At 45.8% G+C, this 16,219-nt stretch overlaps 1 protein-coding gene across 5 annotated transcripts in view; it reads right to left on the reverse strand.

Moving 5' to 3' along the window:
* The window catches only part of IGSF5 (immunoglobulin superfamily member 5), a 43,589-nt gene extending 33,967 nt beyond the window's left edge, over positions 1-9,622 (reverse strand). For 4 of the 5 annotated variants that reach the window (XM_029213617.1, XM_029213616.1, XM_029213615.1 and 1 more), the window contains exons 1-2: positions 9,170-9,622; positions 5,420-5,495 (exon numbers count right to left, since the gene is read on the reverse strand). In XM_029213617.1, the coding sequence (XP_029069450.1) occupies positions 5,420-5,483 (64 nt within the window). In that variant the 5' untranslated portion in view covers positions 5,484-5,495; positions 9,170-9,622. The remainder of the gene's footprint in view (positions 1-5,419; positions 5,496-9,169) is intronic. The other variant, XM_029213614.1, reaches the window with a different exon arrangement.
* Between the last annotated feature and the right edge of the window lie 6,597 nt (positions 9,623-16,219).

Genomic DNA, 16,219 nt, shown 5'->3' on the forward strand with positions numbered 1-16,219 from the left:
GAATAAACGCTGCACCTGCCTTCACCACAACCTCATGTCAGGAGACTGGCTTGGCTGCGTGTTGCGCAAGTGGACCCAAGGTTGGTTAAAAGTACCACAGCAACTAGTTTTAGGAACCAAATGAGATGATCCACATAAAGCCCTTAACATGACCCTCAAGCACTCAGTAAGCAGTCGCTACTATGTGACGTACAAGACAAACCAAGAAAATCATAGAGGAAAGTAAAATGTTTCCTTCAGACTTCTCACAACATTCTACCTTTTGCTCACCAGATGCACTCTGACACTGGTTTTAACTGGAATGACAACTCCTAACTGGCCTTCCACAAGGAGGGCATCAAGACCTCTCCAGCTCATGGGAACTCAGTCAGAAACACTCAAGATGGAGTGTGTTCTGCACCTGAAGAACTCAAGAAATCTTTCAGCCATTTAGGACTGATTTTCTTATCACCCCAGAAGAGCAAACTGGTGGTCAGAGTTTTCCTAGACTTTCCCATGTTTGTAATAATATTTCAAAGTAGAACTTACAGAACAATTGATAATCTCCAAGATTTCTCATCTGTTACCTCTTACATTTTAATGCTGAGGAAATCAAGACCAGCAACGCCTCAGGACCTGTGATCACAGTGGTGGGGCTGAGACACAAACTCAGCCCTTCCCACTCTGAATTTTCCCTCTTTCCCACTCTTTGCCCTCTGATCTCACTCAGAGTTTATAGTAAAAAGACCCCCAAACAGCCCACACTCTTTGTTTCTTCTCAGCCACGCCTGCCACCAACAGTAAGATTACATGTTCCAGGGACTTCCCTGGCTGTCCAGTGGTTAAGACTTCACCTTCCAATGCAGGGTGTACAGGTTCAATCCCTGGTCGAGAGCTAAGATCTCACATGCCTCACGGCCGAAAAAACCAAAACATAAAACAGAAGCAATATTGTAACAAATTCAATAAAGACTTTAAAAATGGCCCACATCAAAAAAATCTTACAAAAAAAAAAAAGACTACATGTTTCTCTCACCTTCCAGAGTGATATGAACCCTGCAGGTCCACCAGGCAGCCCCCATCCACACTGGGTGCCCCCAAATAACTGCAGCCCCTCTTTCCTTCCAATCTTGTAAGGTCAAGTTGTAAGGCAGGTTCTAAAAGAATCTAATTACCACCTGAAAGATTTCTGGGAAGGAACCTCCCCACCAGACACGTATTAACACATTGACACTCACCTGAGTACCCAGAATGCACTGCAGGGATGGTGCCCACAGCAGGGCCAGGTCAATGGGAGAGAATGGGGTGTACAGTGTCTCTGAGACCTGTAGGACTGGGTCAACTAGGAGATCCCAGGCTCCAAAGAGGCAGAACTGAGGGAAGGTCAGAATTAACTAGGACTAATCCTGTTTGGGGGTAAACATGATCACTATTCTTTGTTTTGCCTCTGGGCATGATAGAAAGAGAAAGAAAGTATGACCCTTAATAACCACTCAAATTGGGTATTCTCCCTTACCCTTGGGCACATCTTTCTGATCCAAGGATCCCTCTGATCTGGGATTTTTAAAAAAGGTGAAAAAGCCTGAAGAAGGGAAGGCAGAAATGATTCCCCAGGGAAGCCACAGCCTCTGTGCCAACTTGGCTTTTTCCACGAGCCCTGAATTGCATCTCAAAAAAAAAGCTCAAAGGAAAGAAACAGCCAAATCTACACCCCGAGGAAGAAAAGACGAGACGTGTCCTCATACTCCACACTGTAATAACAACATCTTTCCCACCTTGGACTCAGGTCCATGGGAGTAGGTTGAACACAGCCCATGGGTCTGGGTGCTGGGAGCACAGGGGCAGTGAGACCAGAGCTTGCCCGGCCAGCTGCTCCGTCCCAGAACACTCCAGCAGAATAAGCAAAGCATCTGAAACCCTGGTTCCATCACTTCCTGGTGCCAGGTAGGATATTCACTCCAAAACACTGTTAACTCCAAGCCAGTCTTTAAATTCCCTGCAGACTGCACATGGGAGCAAGGATGCACCAGGTACAGACCTTACTGTGCAGCTCAGGAGGTGGGAGCTTGGGAGGGACCTGGACCAAATGGAAACTCTTCCACTTTGAACTTGGCCTTTAAATTAAACAGGCGGCATCAAATCCTAATCACTAAACTCCCCTGACGTCATTGCCTGTGATCCTTGCTGCCACCATGAGTAAACTCCCCTCAGCTCTGCCTTGTGACTCAGAAGCTCTATTTCCAGTAACGTGAGGCCCTGGAATCTCACTGCTCCCTCACCTGCATCCTATCAGCTGTGGTGTGTGTAACTTGCCCCACACAGGACAAATATGAGAAAATTGTAAATAAGACCTTTCATCAAACAGTCCGCTTTCCCCTTTGCTCTCCCTTTCACTTTGTAGAGCAAAGGGCCAAACCAGGGGCAGAGCCACGGGAACGATGAGTGTCCCCGCACCCACCTCGGCCACCAGCTACGGTGATCACCCAACACCGGGTCCTCCCTTGCAGGAGATGATCAACTTGCAAGATGCTCATTCATGCCAACACCCTCCAATTCCACATCCAGGGCTTCAGCCCCACCCCCCCTTGCTTTCCTCCTGCCTTGCAAATCCCGCTCCACCAGGCATCTCCGTGTAAATGGCTGGCTGCCACCCAGGACTGAGAAGGTTCTCTTCTACTCATTGTGTCCTAACAGCTGCAAAACTGAAATCACTCACACAGTAGCATGTGGGCCAGCTTCCTGGCCCCTCCCAATCCTCTGCAGATAGATCCTGAACATAAGTATCATTCTTCTGCAACTGCTTCTTCTCAGCTCCCTGGAGTAGCAGCCAGGCATCTCCCTGGCGTGTGGGGCACAGAGGGTCTGCACCCACTAACCCCTCTACTCTTCCACTTACTTCTTCTCCAGCTTCCTTCCTGCACCTGTAGACCCCTCACCTGCTCCCATCTCTTACTTAACATTGGAAATGAACAGACAAGCAGACAATTAAAAGCAGAAGGGAGAAAGGGAAGTAAAGCAGAGGGCAGTAGAAGGGAAGTGCCCAGGTAAGACAGCTCCGATGGAGAAAATGGTAGTCAAAACACATCGGGCAAGTGAGGGAGGGGGTCCCGAGGTGTATCAGAGCCGCCCCCCATGTCCCGCTGACCATAGCAGGAGGTGCCATCATCACCGTTGTGCCACCGCCATCACCCAAGACTGCGCTCTCCACGGGGCCAGATGGGTCTTCTCAACATGCCTATGTGACCAGGTACCCTTTCCAACCTCCCACCCCAATACCCCAGACTTTGTTTAAAATATTTCCATCCTTTAGGATACAGACCAGATCACCCTTAACACTATCATACCTTAAGACCCTTCTTAGCCTCACATCAACGTCCTCTCCAACTTCATTTTGCCCCAAACTCTGCCCTCTGCCCACCAGACCATCTTCAATTTATCCAACTCACCAACTCTTTCTGGCCCCAGGGCCTTTGCACAGGCAGTGACTGCCTGAAGAACTAGTCTCGCTTACTCCTCAGCTCCCAGCCAAGTTGTCTTCTCCTCAGGAAACCTTCCCAGACCACCCTGTGCAGGTCAAATTATCCATAACAGACTTTCGGATGAGTGAAGCAATTGTCATGGTGGTGATTTTGTATTGATTTTTCTATCAATTGATGTCTAAGCTCTTTGTTAGCAGAGACTGCACCTGGTTTTGCTCATCCCAGTGCCTGCACCTAAATGGCATGTAAGAAGATCCCAGTGAATATTCACCGAGTGAACAAATAACCCATCACGCTAGGAGCAAGGTGGACAGGCGAGGGCTGGCAGGAGTCCTTTGGGGGCACGTGGAGGTTGTCCTCAGCTATTCAAAGCCATTGGAGGTGTCTCTACCCGACACTTTCCATGATGAAGCATCCTAGGAGTTCAGGCTTTTGCAATGAACCCCATCCCCCAAAGGGCTCTAGGATTACCCATAATCCTCTCCCCTCCTGGAATAGCTATCTCCAGACCTCAACCCAAGCCATCCCTGCCTTCAAAACAGTACTTCAGGAAAAATAGCTCAGAAAAATTGTAGACGCAGAGTTCATCAGTTTCCCGCCAAGCTGCCAGAAGAGATTTTTACCGCCGTGGCTGAGACAGCCACGTTGGAGCCATATCCCTAAAATGTGTGTTGAGCCTGGTTTCCTAACCGCATGAGTCCCTACACAAGCAGGGAAAATGTTTTCCTCTCCACCCTGCAAATAAATGCATATGAAGCACCTACTAAACGCTTAGCACCATGTACTAGAAGGCACGGGCTTCCAAACATCTTTGCCCCTAAATACATGTTAACGCCACAGCCTGGTTCCCTTGGCTTAATGTGTAAACACATCCAAAACCAAAATTTGTAAAACAGTCCTGACTGCACATTACACACTCTGATCATTCCTATACTATTTTATTCTGTTTTATTTTTTCAAGCTGTCGTGAATGGAGTTAAAAAAAAAGAAAAAAAACTATTATCTAGCCATCTGAAACAGAGTTTATAGGTGTGTAAAGTATAAAGCAAGCAAAACTTATCTACGCAACTAAAAGTCAGAATAATGATCACTTTGAGGGAGGGGGAGGGGCTGAAGAAAGCATTTGTGAAGTGTTCTTGGGCTCATCGTTGATACACAAAGGTGCTCAGTTTGTAAAATTTCATCAAGCTGTACCTTTATGACTTGTGCACTTTTCTGTATGTATATTATTCTTCAATACAGTGCCTTAAAATCCCTGAAGTAAGAATACCCTGAGGACTTTAAAACCTAGCTAGGAAAACAAGACAAACACACCAGACAGAAGCCATGAAATCAAGACAAGACATAGTCAAAAGAAAGCTGGCATACAAACTCCTGTTACCCTAAGCACCCGGGGGTCTGCACACTCCATCTCCTGCAACACGGAATTTGATCCAGAGACCCTAGCCTGGGGCACCTGGAATCTATTCCACTGATACTCTGGGAAAGTTCCAGGATGAGGAGGGACTGTCGGGAGGACTGGGAAGTCTCACAGGCAATGGGCCCCTCACTCTGCCAACAATGGGAGATGTGGGGTTATCACCGAGAAAACTGCAAGGCCAGGAAGGCTTCAGGGAGGAGGTGATGCCCAAGTCAGGTCTTCCTCGAAGACCAGGTAGAAATGGAAGGGGAGAATACCCAGGCGGGGGAATGGGATGCTTCAACAAGAGCAATGAACTTGGGAAGGTACCCAAGCAGGGACCCCTGGAGGAGGACTGGTGGGCTCCTGCGCGCCTGAAGGACCCTTCCGGAGTGAGGCCGGCTCAGCAGAAAATGGAGGGGGTGGGGTGGAGGGGACCCAACAGGAAGAGCCTAAGGCAGAATCTGCTGGCAGCCACGCGCCCCCGTGGCCTCCTCCGAGCCCCTCCCGCCCGCTCCGGGTGGATGCCCGGGAGCGTGCCAGCCAGCTCCGCGGTCCCTACCTGCCAGCCCAGCCAGGACGACCAGCGCGGCCAGGATGCCTCGGCAGCGGCCCGCATCTCGCATGCTCCTCCACACCTGGGAAAGCAAAGCGGGCAGGTCACAGCCTGTCTCCATCCAGAGGCGCATGGGGACCCTTCCAGCTCGTGTGTTTCCCTGGAGAGATAAGTCAGCCTGTCCAGTGGCACCAGCCTCATCTTGGAACTTGTTAGAAAAGCAAATTCTCGGGCCCACCCCAGACCTGCTGGATTAGAAGCTTTGGGGGGCAAGCTCAGAAATCTTCCTAAAGTTAAACATTGTACCGATTCCTGTAGGTGCTCCCATGTGAGAATCAGTGTATTCAACGATCTTCCTCCCAAGCCCATGTATAAGTCGTGGGAAGCACGTGCTGTACCACGACCACAGAGTCACTAACCGAAAGGTCTGAGCATGGGCATACTGCTACTCACTTCAATCAGGATGCTTTAATCATTGAGGAAAAAAATCCTACTCACAGCAAGCGTACATTAGCAAAAGGGAAGACAGACAGCAAAAGGAGGGACTAGATCATAAGCTTATTAGGTGGTAAGAGGTATGGAGACAAATAGAAGAGAGCAGTGTGTGTGAGGGGATGTGTGTTTGGTGGGCTGGCTGGTGCTTCGAATACAGAGGTCAGAGAAAGCCTCCCAAGAGGGTGCCCAGTGAACAGGGAAGGCCGTGAGGCAACCGGAACATGGGTATGTACAGAAGAGCTTCCCAGGCAAAACAGCAGGTGCAAAGACCCTGGGGTGGGACCGTGCCTGGCACTTTTGGGGAACCGTAGAGGGGGCTCTGGGGCTGGGACAGGAGAGAGGTCAGGGTAGACCAAGTAAGGCCTTCCTGGCCCCTTGGTAGGACCCAGGGATCCTGTCATGTACATCTCTCAGGCCTTCCTTTGTTCTTTGATAAACCTCTTGCTCACTCTCCATCCCTGCATTTTTTTTTTTTCCTTCTCCTTGGGACAGGCCTATCCGGGGCAGCCACCAGCACTGCTTAGAGCACGTATGTTAAACCTCCCACTGAACATATCATGAACTGTCTACAAAAACACCGGCTCAGGCTTCCCTGGTGGCGCAATGGTTGAGAGTCCGCCTGCCGACGCAGGGGACACGGGTTCGTGCCCCGGTCCGGGAAGATCCCACATGCCGCGGAGCGACTGGGCCCGTGAGCCATGGCCGCTGAGCCTGCGCGTCCAGAGCCTGTGCTCCGCAACGGGAGAGGCCACAACAGTGAGAGGCCCGCGTATCACACACACACACAAAAAAAACACCGGCTCCTCAACCCAGGAAGGGGTTTCTTTATTTCACACATCCTTAGCACAGCGACCCAAGCCGTGGGGAGTTTTCAGTTTGGCTTTGGCCTCCACGTGGATTTCACAGCTCTGCTGGCAGGGGAACATCCCTTCCCCCCAAATCAGGGGGCAGGGTTCCCTAAGCGAGCCCGCGTGGGATTCTGCGATGAGCTGCCACACCACCCCAGGCTCCATATCGTCGTCTCTAACAGGACATAGGCCACCACAACCCACAAGCCGAAATACAATAACTGAAATAGACACAGGTAAGAGCTGCCTCGCCTGCTCCCTCAGAGAGCACCTCATACAAGCTGCTGAATCAAATAGAGTGGGGTGTGAGGGAGCGGGGATGCCCGGCCCGTGACCCCACTTTACATGTAAGTGCAGCACGGGGTGCTCACAGCTCACGAGCAGGAACGTGGGGTTTCTGTCTCCATTTTCTGATGTCTTTGGAAAGCAAAATTCAGCCTGTATAGTAAACCATAATTGCTCGTGTGTGTAATATAAGGATCCCAGCATCCGTGCTGCAGGACCTTCCCACCAAGCAACTCAGCTCCTGACCTCATCTAAAAAAGACTCAGTAAATCCCTACAAATACGCCTTGGTACCAAGCTGTCCAGCAGCTGAACACAAACCAAACTGAAATCATGGATCCCAGATGGATCTAAGATCCCAAATTACCAAGCGCCAAATAAATCATTTACTACTTTTCAAGGTTCGATGAACACAAGTGGACCAGTCAATCGCTCTACGAGTCACCTAGAAATCTAGGCTCAAGAGGAGGATGGAGGAGAGATTGAGCTGCCGAGTTATAAAAGTCACACATTTTCCTGAAAGCAATAAATGTGAAGTGCGGACCCAGCATTACTGAGACTGCAGCGTCAGCTGAAGGTCCACTAGGAAAGGCTTCTAGTCACTGATTGTCTAGTCAGCCAGGCTGCAGACTAGCACCAGATTACTTAACTCGCTCTGTGTGACAGAATGAGTCCATTTCTAAGAGCCCAGCAGAACCCCCCGGGCGGGGGCACATGGGAACACCCCGAGTGCTACAGGAACCCAGACGTGGATCTTGAGGGGACAGTATTTTTTGAAGGGTGTGTACAGGAAGGAACTGTCACCAAATTGATTCCAAGTTGTACCTGAACTCAGTTTGCTTTAATTAAAGGAAGGCTTTGCCAGGTAATTTGCAAGTTCATATCTCTATGGAGTAGATTTTACTTCTCATTCATTTTGTTACAGAAGACTTGGTTTATCTACTTTTAGTTGAAAAACTGCAAAGTCTTTCAAAAATCTTAAATCTTATTAAATTTCATTGAAACAGAAATAGAGTTACAGATGTAGAAAATAAACTTATGGTTACCAGGGGGGAGGGATAAATTGGGAGATTGGGATTGACATATACACACTACCATATATAAAATAGATAACTAATAGGGACCTACTGTATAGCACAGGGAACTCTACTCAATACTCTGTAATGACCTATACGGGAAAAGAATCTTAAAAAGAGTGGATATCTGTATATGTATAACAGATTCACTTTGCTGTACACCTGAAACTAACACAACATTGTAAATCAGCTACACCCCCATAAAAATATTTTTGAAAATTGCATCAAGACAGGATTTAAATCACAACCACTTCCTACTGCCCAGGCAAGGCAGAAACACTCAGGAGACCTGTCTGCACCCACCAAGCTGGTTATCTCAGGAAGAAAGTTGACAGATGAGATCATTTCACTTATTTACCCACACACACAAACCCTTATGTCTGCGTTTTTGGAAAAAGCTTGAAATCATAAAATCCAGAGGCTGCAGACATCCTGTTTTTAAACATCAGCATAAATCCTAAACCCAAAAACAGGTAGGACGGAGGGAATTTAAATGCACACAAGGGGCTCTCCACAAACCTCTATGTGCACATACAAAGGCACCAGGGTCCCTCCTCCACCCCAGTACCCCAGCTCTGGGCACCCCCGTATTCGGAGGTGCCTTGGCCCTGCGTGCCAGGCGTGGGGAGTCTTAGAACTTCCAGAGGTTTAGAGCAATTTCCTTTCCATCAGGCCTCTCATTGGGGAAGAATAAATGGCATTTAAAGTCTGTCCAATGAATAACGGGAGTGCCAGGAATTTTCCAGCCTTTGAATCCAGACCTTCCAAATTCCAGCGAGTCTCGGCTTTCAACACATTCGGAGAACAGCTCCCTGTGAAGCTTGATTAGAAATCATCTCAAATTCCTAAGCTCGCAGAGCAGCCCGATCTTTTAATTTTTAACTCTGTGGAATTTGGGAAACAGATACGTGTTGGATTGTCCAGCACTTCCCCCCCCACCCCCACCCCAGACCAGCAAGCGGCCTGCCAGGGGCTGAGTACCGGCTCCCCAGGAGGAAGCGGATACCTGCGGGGAGTCCGTTGGCCACACACCAGGCCCACGCGGTGTCTCACCTGTGACAGGTGGATCTGCCCGTTGGGGCTTCAGCGAAGGTACTGCGGTCCCCAAAGGCCCCTCTCCTGCCTCTCAGCTCTCCCCACAGAAACGCAGGAACAAATCTCTCGGCCACGGAGAATCCGGACCGCTCTCACCTGTAACCAGGAAGTCGCTCACGTCACAGGCCGGGCTGTGCACCAGGGCCCTGGAGCCGCAGACTCCCCATTAATCGTCAGCCAGCCCCAGGTCCGGTCAGGCTGACCACGCCCTGCCTCAGGGCCAAGGCTGCCCTCGCACTTGGCCTCCACCCCCTGTTCCTGCCCCAAGCCTTTCTTGTGTCCTGCAGGAGGCCAGTGGGAGGCTGGCGGCCCCCTCCTGCCCTTGGACGTGGACGTGGCCGGCCACCGGCCAACCTTGCTCCTTGGGCTCCGGCACAGGCCCGGAGCTGGCAAAGCGGATTTCTTCTCGCAGCCCGGCCCCTCCACATCCACAAGAACAGGTTCTTTTGTGAAAGAAAAAAAAAAAAGTCCCTGAGAGTGACGTCCTCTGGAACGGGGCCAGCTTTAGAAGTCAAGTCCAGTTTCCTGTGGAGCGTTTGCAGGAGAACTGCTAAGAGGTTTTCTGCAGGCATCCCAGACCCCACTCCCAGCCCCTGGCAAGGGAACTGAGGAACTTGGCTTTTCAGAGCATTGAGAATTCTTGGGAAAAACCATCCCCCCAAATCCCGAAGCAGCAGTGTACTGAATTGTCTGCTCTCTTACAGTTGTTTTTGAGTATCTGGTTGGTCTCCCCCATCACATTCTAATCCTGTCATGGGACTCAGGGTCAAGGGCATCTGCACAGAAGAGGTGACAACAGAAGGTATGGATCATATACTTAGAGTAAGACCCTGAAGCGAATACATAGGGGAAATGCTGTGTCTTCCAGTTGAAGGGGATCAGAATATGCCACCCCAAGACATGTCACTTTGGCATAAAGATTATTTTTAAGCTGAAGACATTTGAGAGTCAACAGATGCCAAAAAAAAAAAGGAAATAAAGAAAAAAAGCTTTCTCAGAGCTTCCCTTTTCTGACTAAAAGCAGGACCTCCTGGGAAATAAGGCTGCCATAAATTCTTCCCCTAAAATACCTTTTTTCACCCCCTCCCTTTCTCCTACTAAATTAGCTACGTAAGTCTTTAACCATTCAATGAGCCAGTTACTTCCTTTGTTGGCTCCCATATGCACACAAAATAAACCTTTTTCTCCTAGTCACCTTTCTTTTGTCAGTTTAATTCACAGGTCTCAGTAAAGGAACATAAGAGGGTAGAGGAAAAGGTTTTTTTCCCCCTCCTTACCAGGCTCTGGTGCTAGGAGCTGGTCAGAAAAATGGTGAACAAGCAGATAGACTTAGAGAGTCGATATGTTTGTCAAATAATCTCACAACTATACACAGGGTTATAGCATCTTATTTAGGAGCTGTGTCCCGAAGACCTAACATAATTCAAAACTCAAATAATTCCAGGGCAATTAGCCACAGGAATAAAAATTGAAGGCCAGGGTGACTCATGTTTGCCCTAATGTGCTTTTTAAATATTTTTTGGCTCCATTCCTTCCTGACATTTAGAATTTCATTCACCAGTTCTGCAAACTGGCCTTCGGAGCACAGTACCAGCCAGGGTTTCCAGCCCTACCCTCTGCCTCAGCAGTACTACTGGAAAATATCATTAGAGCTTCTAGAAAAATTTAAGGTATAATAACAAAGGGGAGGGGAAAAACAAACTTCACCCTCCTCAGTCTGTGGCTGGGACGCTGGAAATTAAACTGACAAAGACAGATTAACAAGAGGAAAACAAGAGATTAACAAGAGTTTATTAACACATGCAGTACAAATACAGGCAGAGGAAACTCATTGCTGGGTAGTTCAAAGGGGCGGTTAGGACTTGGGCTTACCTAGTGTCTAACAAGAAAATAAATTTTAGAGAAGTGACAAGAAAAGGAAAAGGAGTTGAGGCTTTTGGGGTGGCCAACTGTGGGAAGGTGAGTACATGGGTGAGACTAATGGAAGGTAAGTGTTGTGTTGATAAGCTTTGTTTGTGTTGATTCTGATAAAAGTCTCCAGTATTAAGATCCCTTTGCCCTTCATGGTACAAAAGAGTGGAGGGTGGAGAGTTTGGTGTCTGCTGTTTCTCACTCATCTTCAACTTAAAACAATGCATATGCCAAAGTAGATTATTTTAGGGTGGTATGTTCTGATTCCCCACAAGTGCCATAACAACTATGCATACATAATGATCAAAACCACTGTCAGCAATTCCACAGCAAATGCGCGGTCTCCTCGGGGTATTCCTATCTACCAGTTACTGAGGGGTTCCCCCAGGGCAAGAGTGGAAACACTACTGACAAGTCACTGGAAATGCAGCTCAAACTGTGTGGTCCTGACGGATTTTTTTCTTTCTTTTTTTTTTAATTTGGAAGATTTGCATTATTTCAAAGTTTGAACATAAAGAGAGATTTTACTAATATTTTTAGCCTGTGCTATTTTAAAATTGTAAAATTCAAATTTACATAAAACATATTCACACTGTAATTCCTATTGCAGTAAAATCTCTGAAGGAACTCTGATGAAGGTTGGGGTGAGGAGGGAGTTTCCCTGAGGAAACTGGGTTTGAGCTCAGATTGGAGTGGGAGGATGTAAGTAGTGAATTGGGCAGGAAGGTGGAGGGCACAGAGGACCACTCCTGGAGCAGAGGGAACAACGTGCCTCTGGGCAGCAGCATGGATGGCAGGAGACTTGATACCCTGAGGATGTTAAAGAGGCTCATGGGACCTGAATGCAGTTAGCTGGGGGGCCAGGGGGGCCTCGGATGAGCCCAGAGGGGAGGCAGGGTCCAGACCAAGGGTTCAGACAAGAGGTTGGTCTTGATCTTCTAATATAGAAAGAAACATCAGGAAAACTGATGAAAACTTTGAAATGGGCAAAAAAGATTCTGGGGTTATCTGATTTAATAGGACCTGAGCTGCCTTTGAGGTATTGAAAACTCTCTTAAGTTTGGGATGGTAGATTTTATGTGTCAACTTGACAGGCTGGAGCACCCAGATAGCTGGTTAAACATTATTTCTGGGTGTGTTTATGAAGGCATCTCCAGAAGAGGTTGGCATTTGAATCAGTAGACTGAGTAAAGCAGATTCCTTGCCAGTGTGAGTGGGCCTTATCTAATCTACTGAGTGTCTGAAAAGAACAGAAAGTGGAGGAAGGGTGAATTTGCTCTCTGCCTGACTGTTTAGCTGGGACATTGCTCATCTCCTGCCCTCAGACACTGGCATTCCTGGTTCTCAGATCTTTGGACTCAAACTGGAACTTAGGCCATTGGTCCTTCAGTTCTCAGGGCTTCAGACTTGGACTGAACTACACCACCAGCCCTCCTGGGCCTCTGCCCTGCAGACAGAGGATCATGGGATTCTTCAGCCTCCATAACCACATGGGCCAATTTCTCATAATTAATTAACAAATAAATAAATAAATAACCTATTGGTTCTGTTTCTGCCTAACACTGACTAATACAAAGTTGTAAGAAACTGACAGTAATATAAATGATTCTAGTCCGTAGAAACGCCAATGACGTTTGGCAAAAATGCAGTTGATTTTTGCCCTACAGATATTGACTAGTTTTGCATCTATTTGTAAATTTTTTAACATTCTTGATGGTACATAGATATGTGTCCCTTGAATTGTCCATTCAGTCTGTTGTAACGTCTTGCTGGTTCCCTCATTAATTAGTGAGTTAAATAAAATCTGGGACACATGTTTCTTTTAGATTTGTATGAAAGCCACGATTTTAGAGCTTTTAAAAGGAGCCCTCTGAGGAATTTAAGTGAATGAGTGGCATGATCTCTATGGAATATTTTTTAAATATTAAAAGTAATAGGTTGAATCATGAAAGTGTTACCAAGTCCAGGCTCATACCACTCACCACACAACAGGCCAATAAATCAAGGGATGAAGTGTTGGGTCAAGAATAGCGACTTTATTCAGAAAGGCAGCAGACTGAGATGAAGGTGGACTAGCGTCCCAAAGAACCATCTTCCCCGAGTTAGAATTCAGGCTGCTTTTGTACTAAAAGGGGGTGGGAGGTGGGGATGGTTGCTGCAGACTTCTTGAGAATCCTTTGTTCTTGCAGCTGTCCACATGGGTCTGGTCACAATGTTCCTATAAAGCTCCCACAAGACAAATGGTATTCTCTGTTCTGCAATTTTTATCTCTATATGAATGGGAAAGGGTTATACCTTTAAAGGTCAGAGCCTTGAGAATGGACTACCCTATATATTTCAGGCTATAGGCAACATTCTTTTAGTGATTAACTTGTAACAAAAGCAATAGAATACAAAGGTTAAAGAAACATATCCAATACGCAGTCAGATACATTCTTCCCTGTTAGAAAAGTGCCCACATTTAACTGTTTTTCACTTACATAGACAGCAATTTCATATTAGGCTCAATCTACTATAAAGAAGAAAATAAAACCCATGTGAAAGTATCACCCCTAGATAAGCATTATGAATTTTTAATGCATAGCTTCTGTTGTTTTCCTCATTATAAGTGATACATATTAACTATGGAAAAATTAGAAGATGCAGGTAAGCAGAAAAGGAGGAAAATTTTTAAAGATTTCTCTTAAGCCCAACATGCAAAGACAAGCAGTTAGTAGCATGGCATATATCTGTTTAAAAAATATTCTTATTTTATCTACTGTTTAGGAACCAGATTTTATTTACTTAATATATTGTAAGCCTCTGCCCCCAGTCAGTAAACACTCACATTATTTTTAATGGCTAAGCAAAATTCCATCAAAGGAAGGTACATCACTTATCTAAGCAGATTCCTGCTGTTGGGTGTCACATGACTGGCACATTTTACCACAGTGGTGAACATCATCATGGCTGGATCAGAGCATAAACACCTAATGATTTCCCTAGGATCAGGTTTGAAAAATGCAATTTTTACTACGGAGACAGTAAAAAGTTCAGTGACTGCTAGGGGTGGGAGGATAAATAGGCAGAGAAGAGAGTATTTTTAGGGCAGTGAAAATACTATGCATGATACTGTTAGGGGAAATGCATGTCATTATACGTTTGCCAAAACCCATAGAATGTACAACACCAAGAGTGAACTCTAAAGTCAGCTATGGACTCTGAAAGGTTGTGATGTTTCAATGTAGATTCACCAATTGCAACAAATGTTCCCCTCTGGTGAGGGATTGATAGCGGGGAGGCTCTACACAGAGGCCGGGGAGAGGTGCTGGGCAGGGGATATGCCCTCTGAATCTGCTGCTTAATTCTGCTCTGAACCCAAAACTGCTCTGAAAGATAAAGTGGGTTTTTTTCTCTTTTTTTTTTTTTTTTAATGCAATCCCTGGGTCAGAAGACATGCACATCTCAGGAAGTCTGAAACATTCCGGATTAGCAAGAGGCTCTCCAAAATAATTATATTGCCCCTAGTGGCTAATGTCCAATGCAATCAACACTATCAGCTCTTTTAATTTTTGTTAATTTGAATGGCAAAAAAATATTTAAATCACTGTTGTTTAAATTACAAAAGGAATGTGTTGTCAATGTAGAAACTGGAAAATTCAGAAAAATACACAGAGGTCATTAAGCAGAACTCAAAACCTTGCGACCCAGGGAGATCCACCACCAAGTATTATAAAGCCTTCCGATCCTTTACGTGTGTGGATGTGCACCTATGTGTCTAAGAGTGTGTATATGTGTATGTCATGTATAATTTTTAACTTTTTATTGCATTATTATATATAATTTTACCCACAAAATTTGCATTTGTTCACTTCATCCTCTATACTGGGTTGAATAGTGTCCCCCTCAGAAGGCACGTCTACCCAGAACCTCAGAATGTGACCTTATTTGGATATAGGGCCTCGGTAGTTAGTTAAATTAAAGTGAGGTCATACTGGATTACAGAAGGTGATAAATTCAATATAAATGGTGTCCTTTTAAGCAGAGAGAAATTTGGGCACAGGGACATACACAGAGGGAAGATTATATGAAGACACGGGGTGAAGGCCAAGTGATGACAGAGGCAGAGAGTGGAACGATGCAGCTACAAGCCAAGGAATGCCAAGGATTGCCGGCCAGGAGATGGAAGAGGCAAAGAAGCATCCTCCCCTAGAGCCTTCAGTGGGAGTGTGGTCCTGCTGACACCTTGATTTCAGACTTCCAGCCTCCAGAACTATGAAACAATGAAGACATGTTGTTTTAAGACACCTAATTTGTGATACTTTGTAACAGTAGCCCTAGGAAACTAATATCCCCACTTAACTAATGGCTTAAATGTGTTTTCATAAATTTATGCATTCTTATGAAATAATTTTGAGTGGCTAAAAAGTGTATGTTTTATGGATGTACCATCATTTACTTTATTAATTCTTTAATTACTAAACATTAAGTTGCATCTGTATTTTAACTGTTAGAAATCTTTTATTTGAACGAAAATATGTACTTTCATGTATTACATAGTAAAATATGTTGATGTCTATACAATTTTATATCACTTTAAATTTAACTCTATATTATAAGCATCGTTCTCTATCACTAAAAAACCATTCATGAGCATTGCTTTAATGGACTTATAATAATATGCTATATCATGATACATAATATCATTATAAACTATCATAACTGTGAGAATATCCAAGCCCTTAAACATTATGTTGTTTCCAGCTTTTCAATATTGCAAGCAATACTGAGATGAATGTATTTATGCATGTAGAGGGTTGGGGTATTTTTTCTTTTATTTTGCATTTGGTACACTATCTCACATTAGGCTCTTTTAATTAGAGTAATATGTCAAAACATTATTCACTTTAAAATTACTGATAGAGTTAAATTTGATTCCAGAACTATGCCCGTTTACAATCCCACATGCAGTGTCTGAGATGGCTTATTTCACCACACCCTCAAAAGCATTAAAGATGGCCATTTTTGTGAGTGTGGTTAACTGGGGTACAAAGTTAATAAATCCCTCTGTAAGTAGGAATTTGCAAAATGCCCTCTGTCCATTGCATTCCTCGATCA

The sequence above is a fragment of the Monodon monoceros genome, unplaced genomic scaffold (assembly GCF_005190385.1).
Source record: "Monodon monoceros isolate NGI ecotype Baffin Bay Population unplaced genomic scaffold, NGI_Narwhal_1 Super_Scaffold_11, whole genome shotgun sequence".
NCBI classification, from domain to species: domain Eukaryota; kingdom Metazoa; phylum Chordata; class Mammalia; order Artiodactyla; family Monodontidae; genus Monodon; species Monodon monoceros.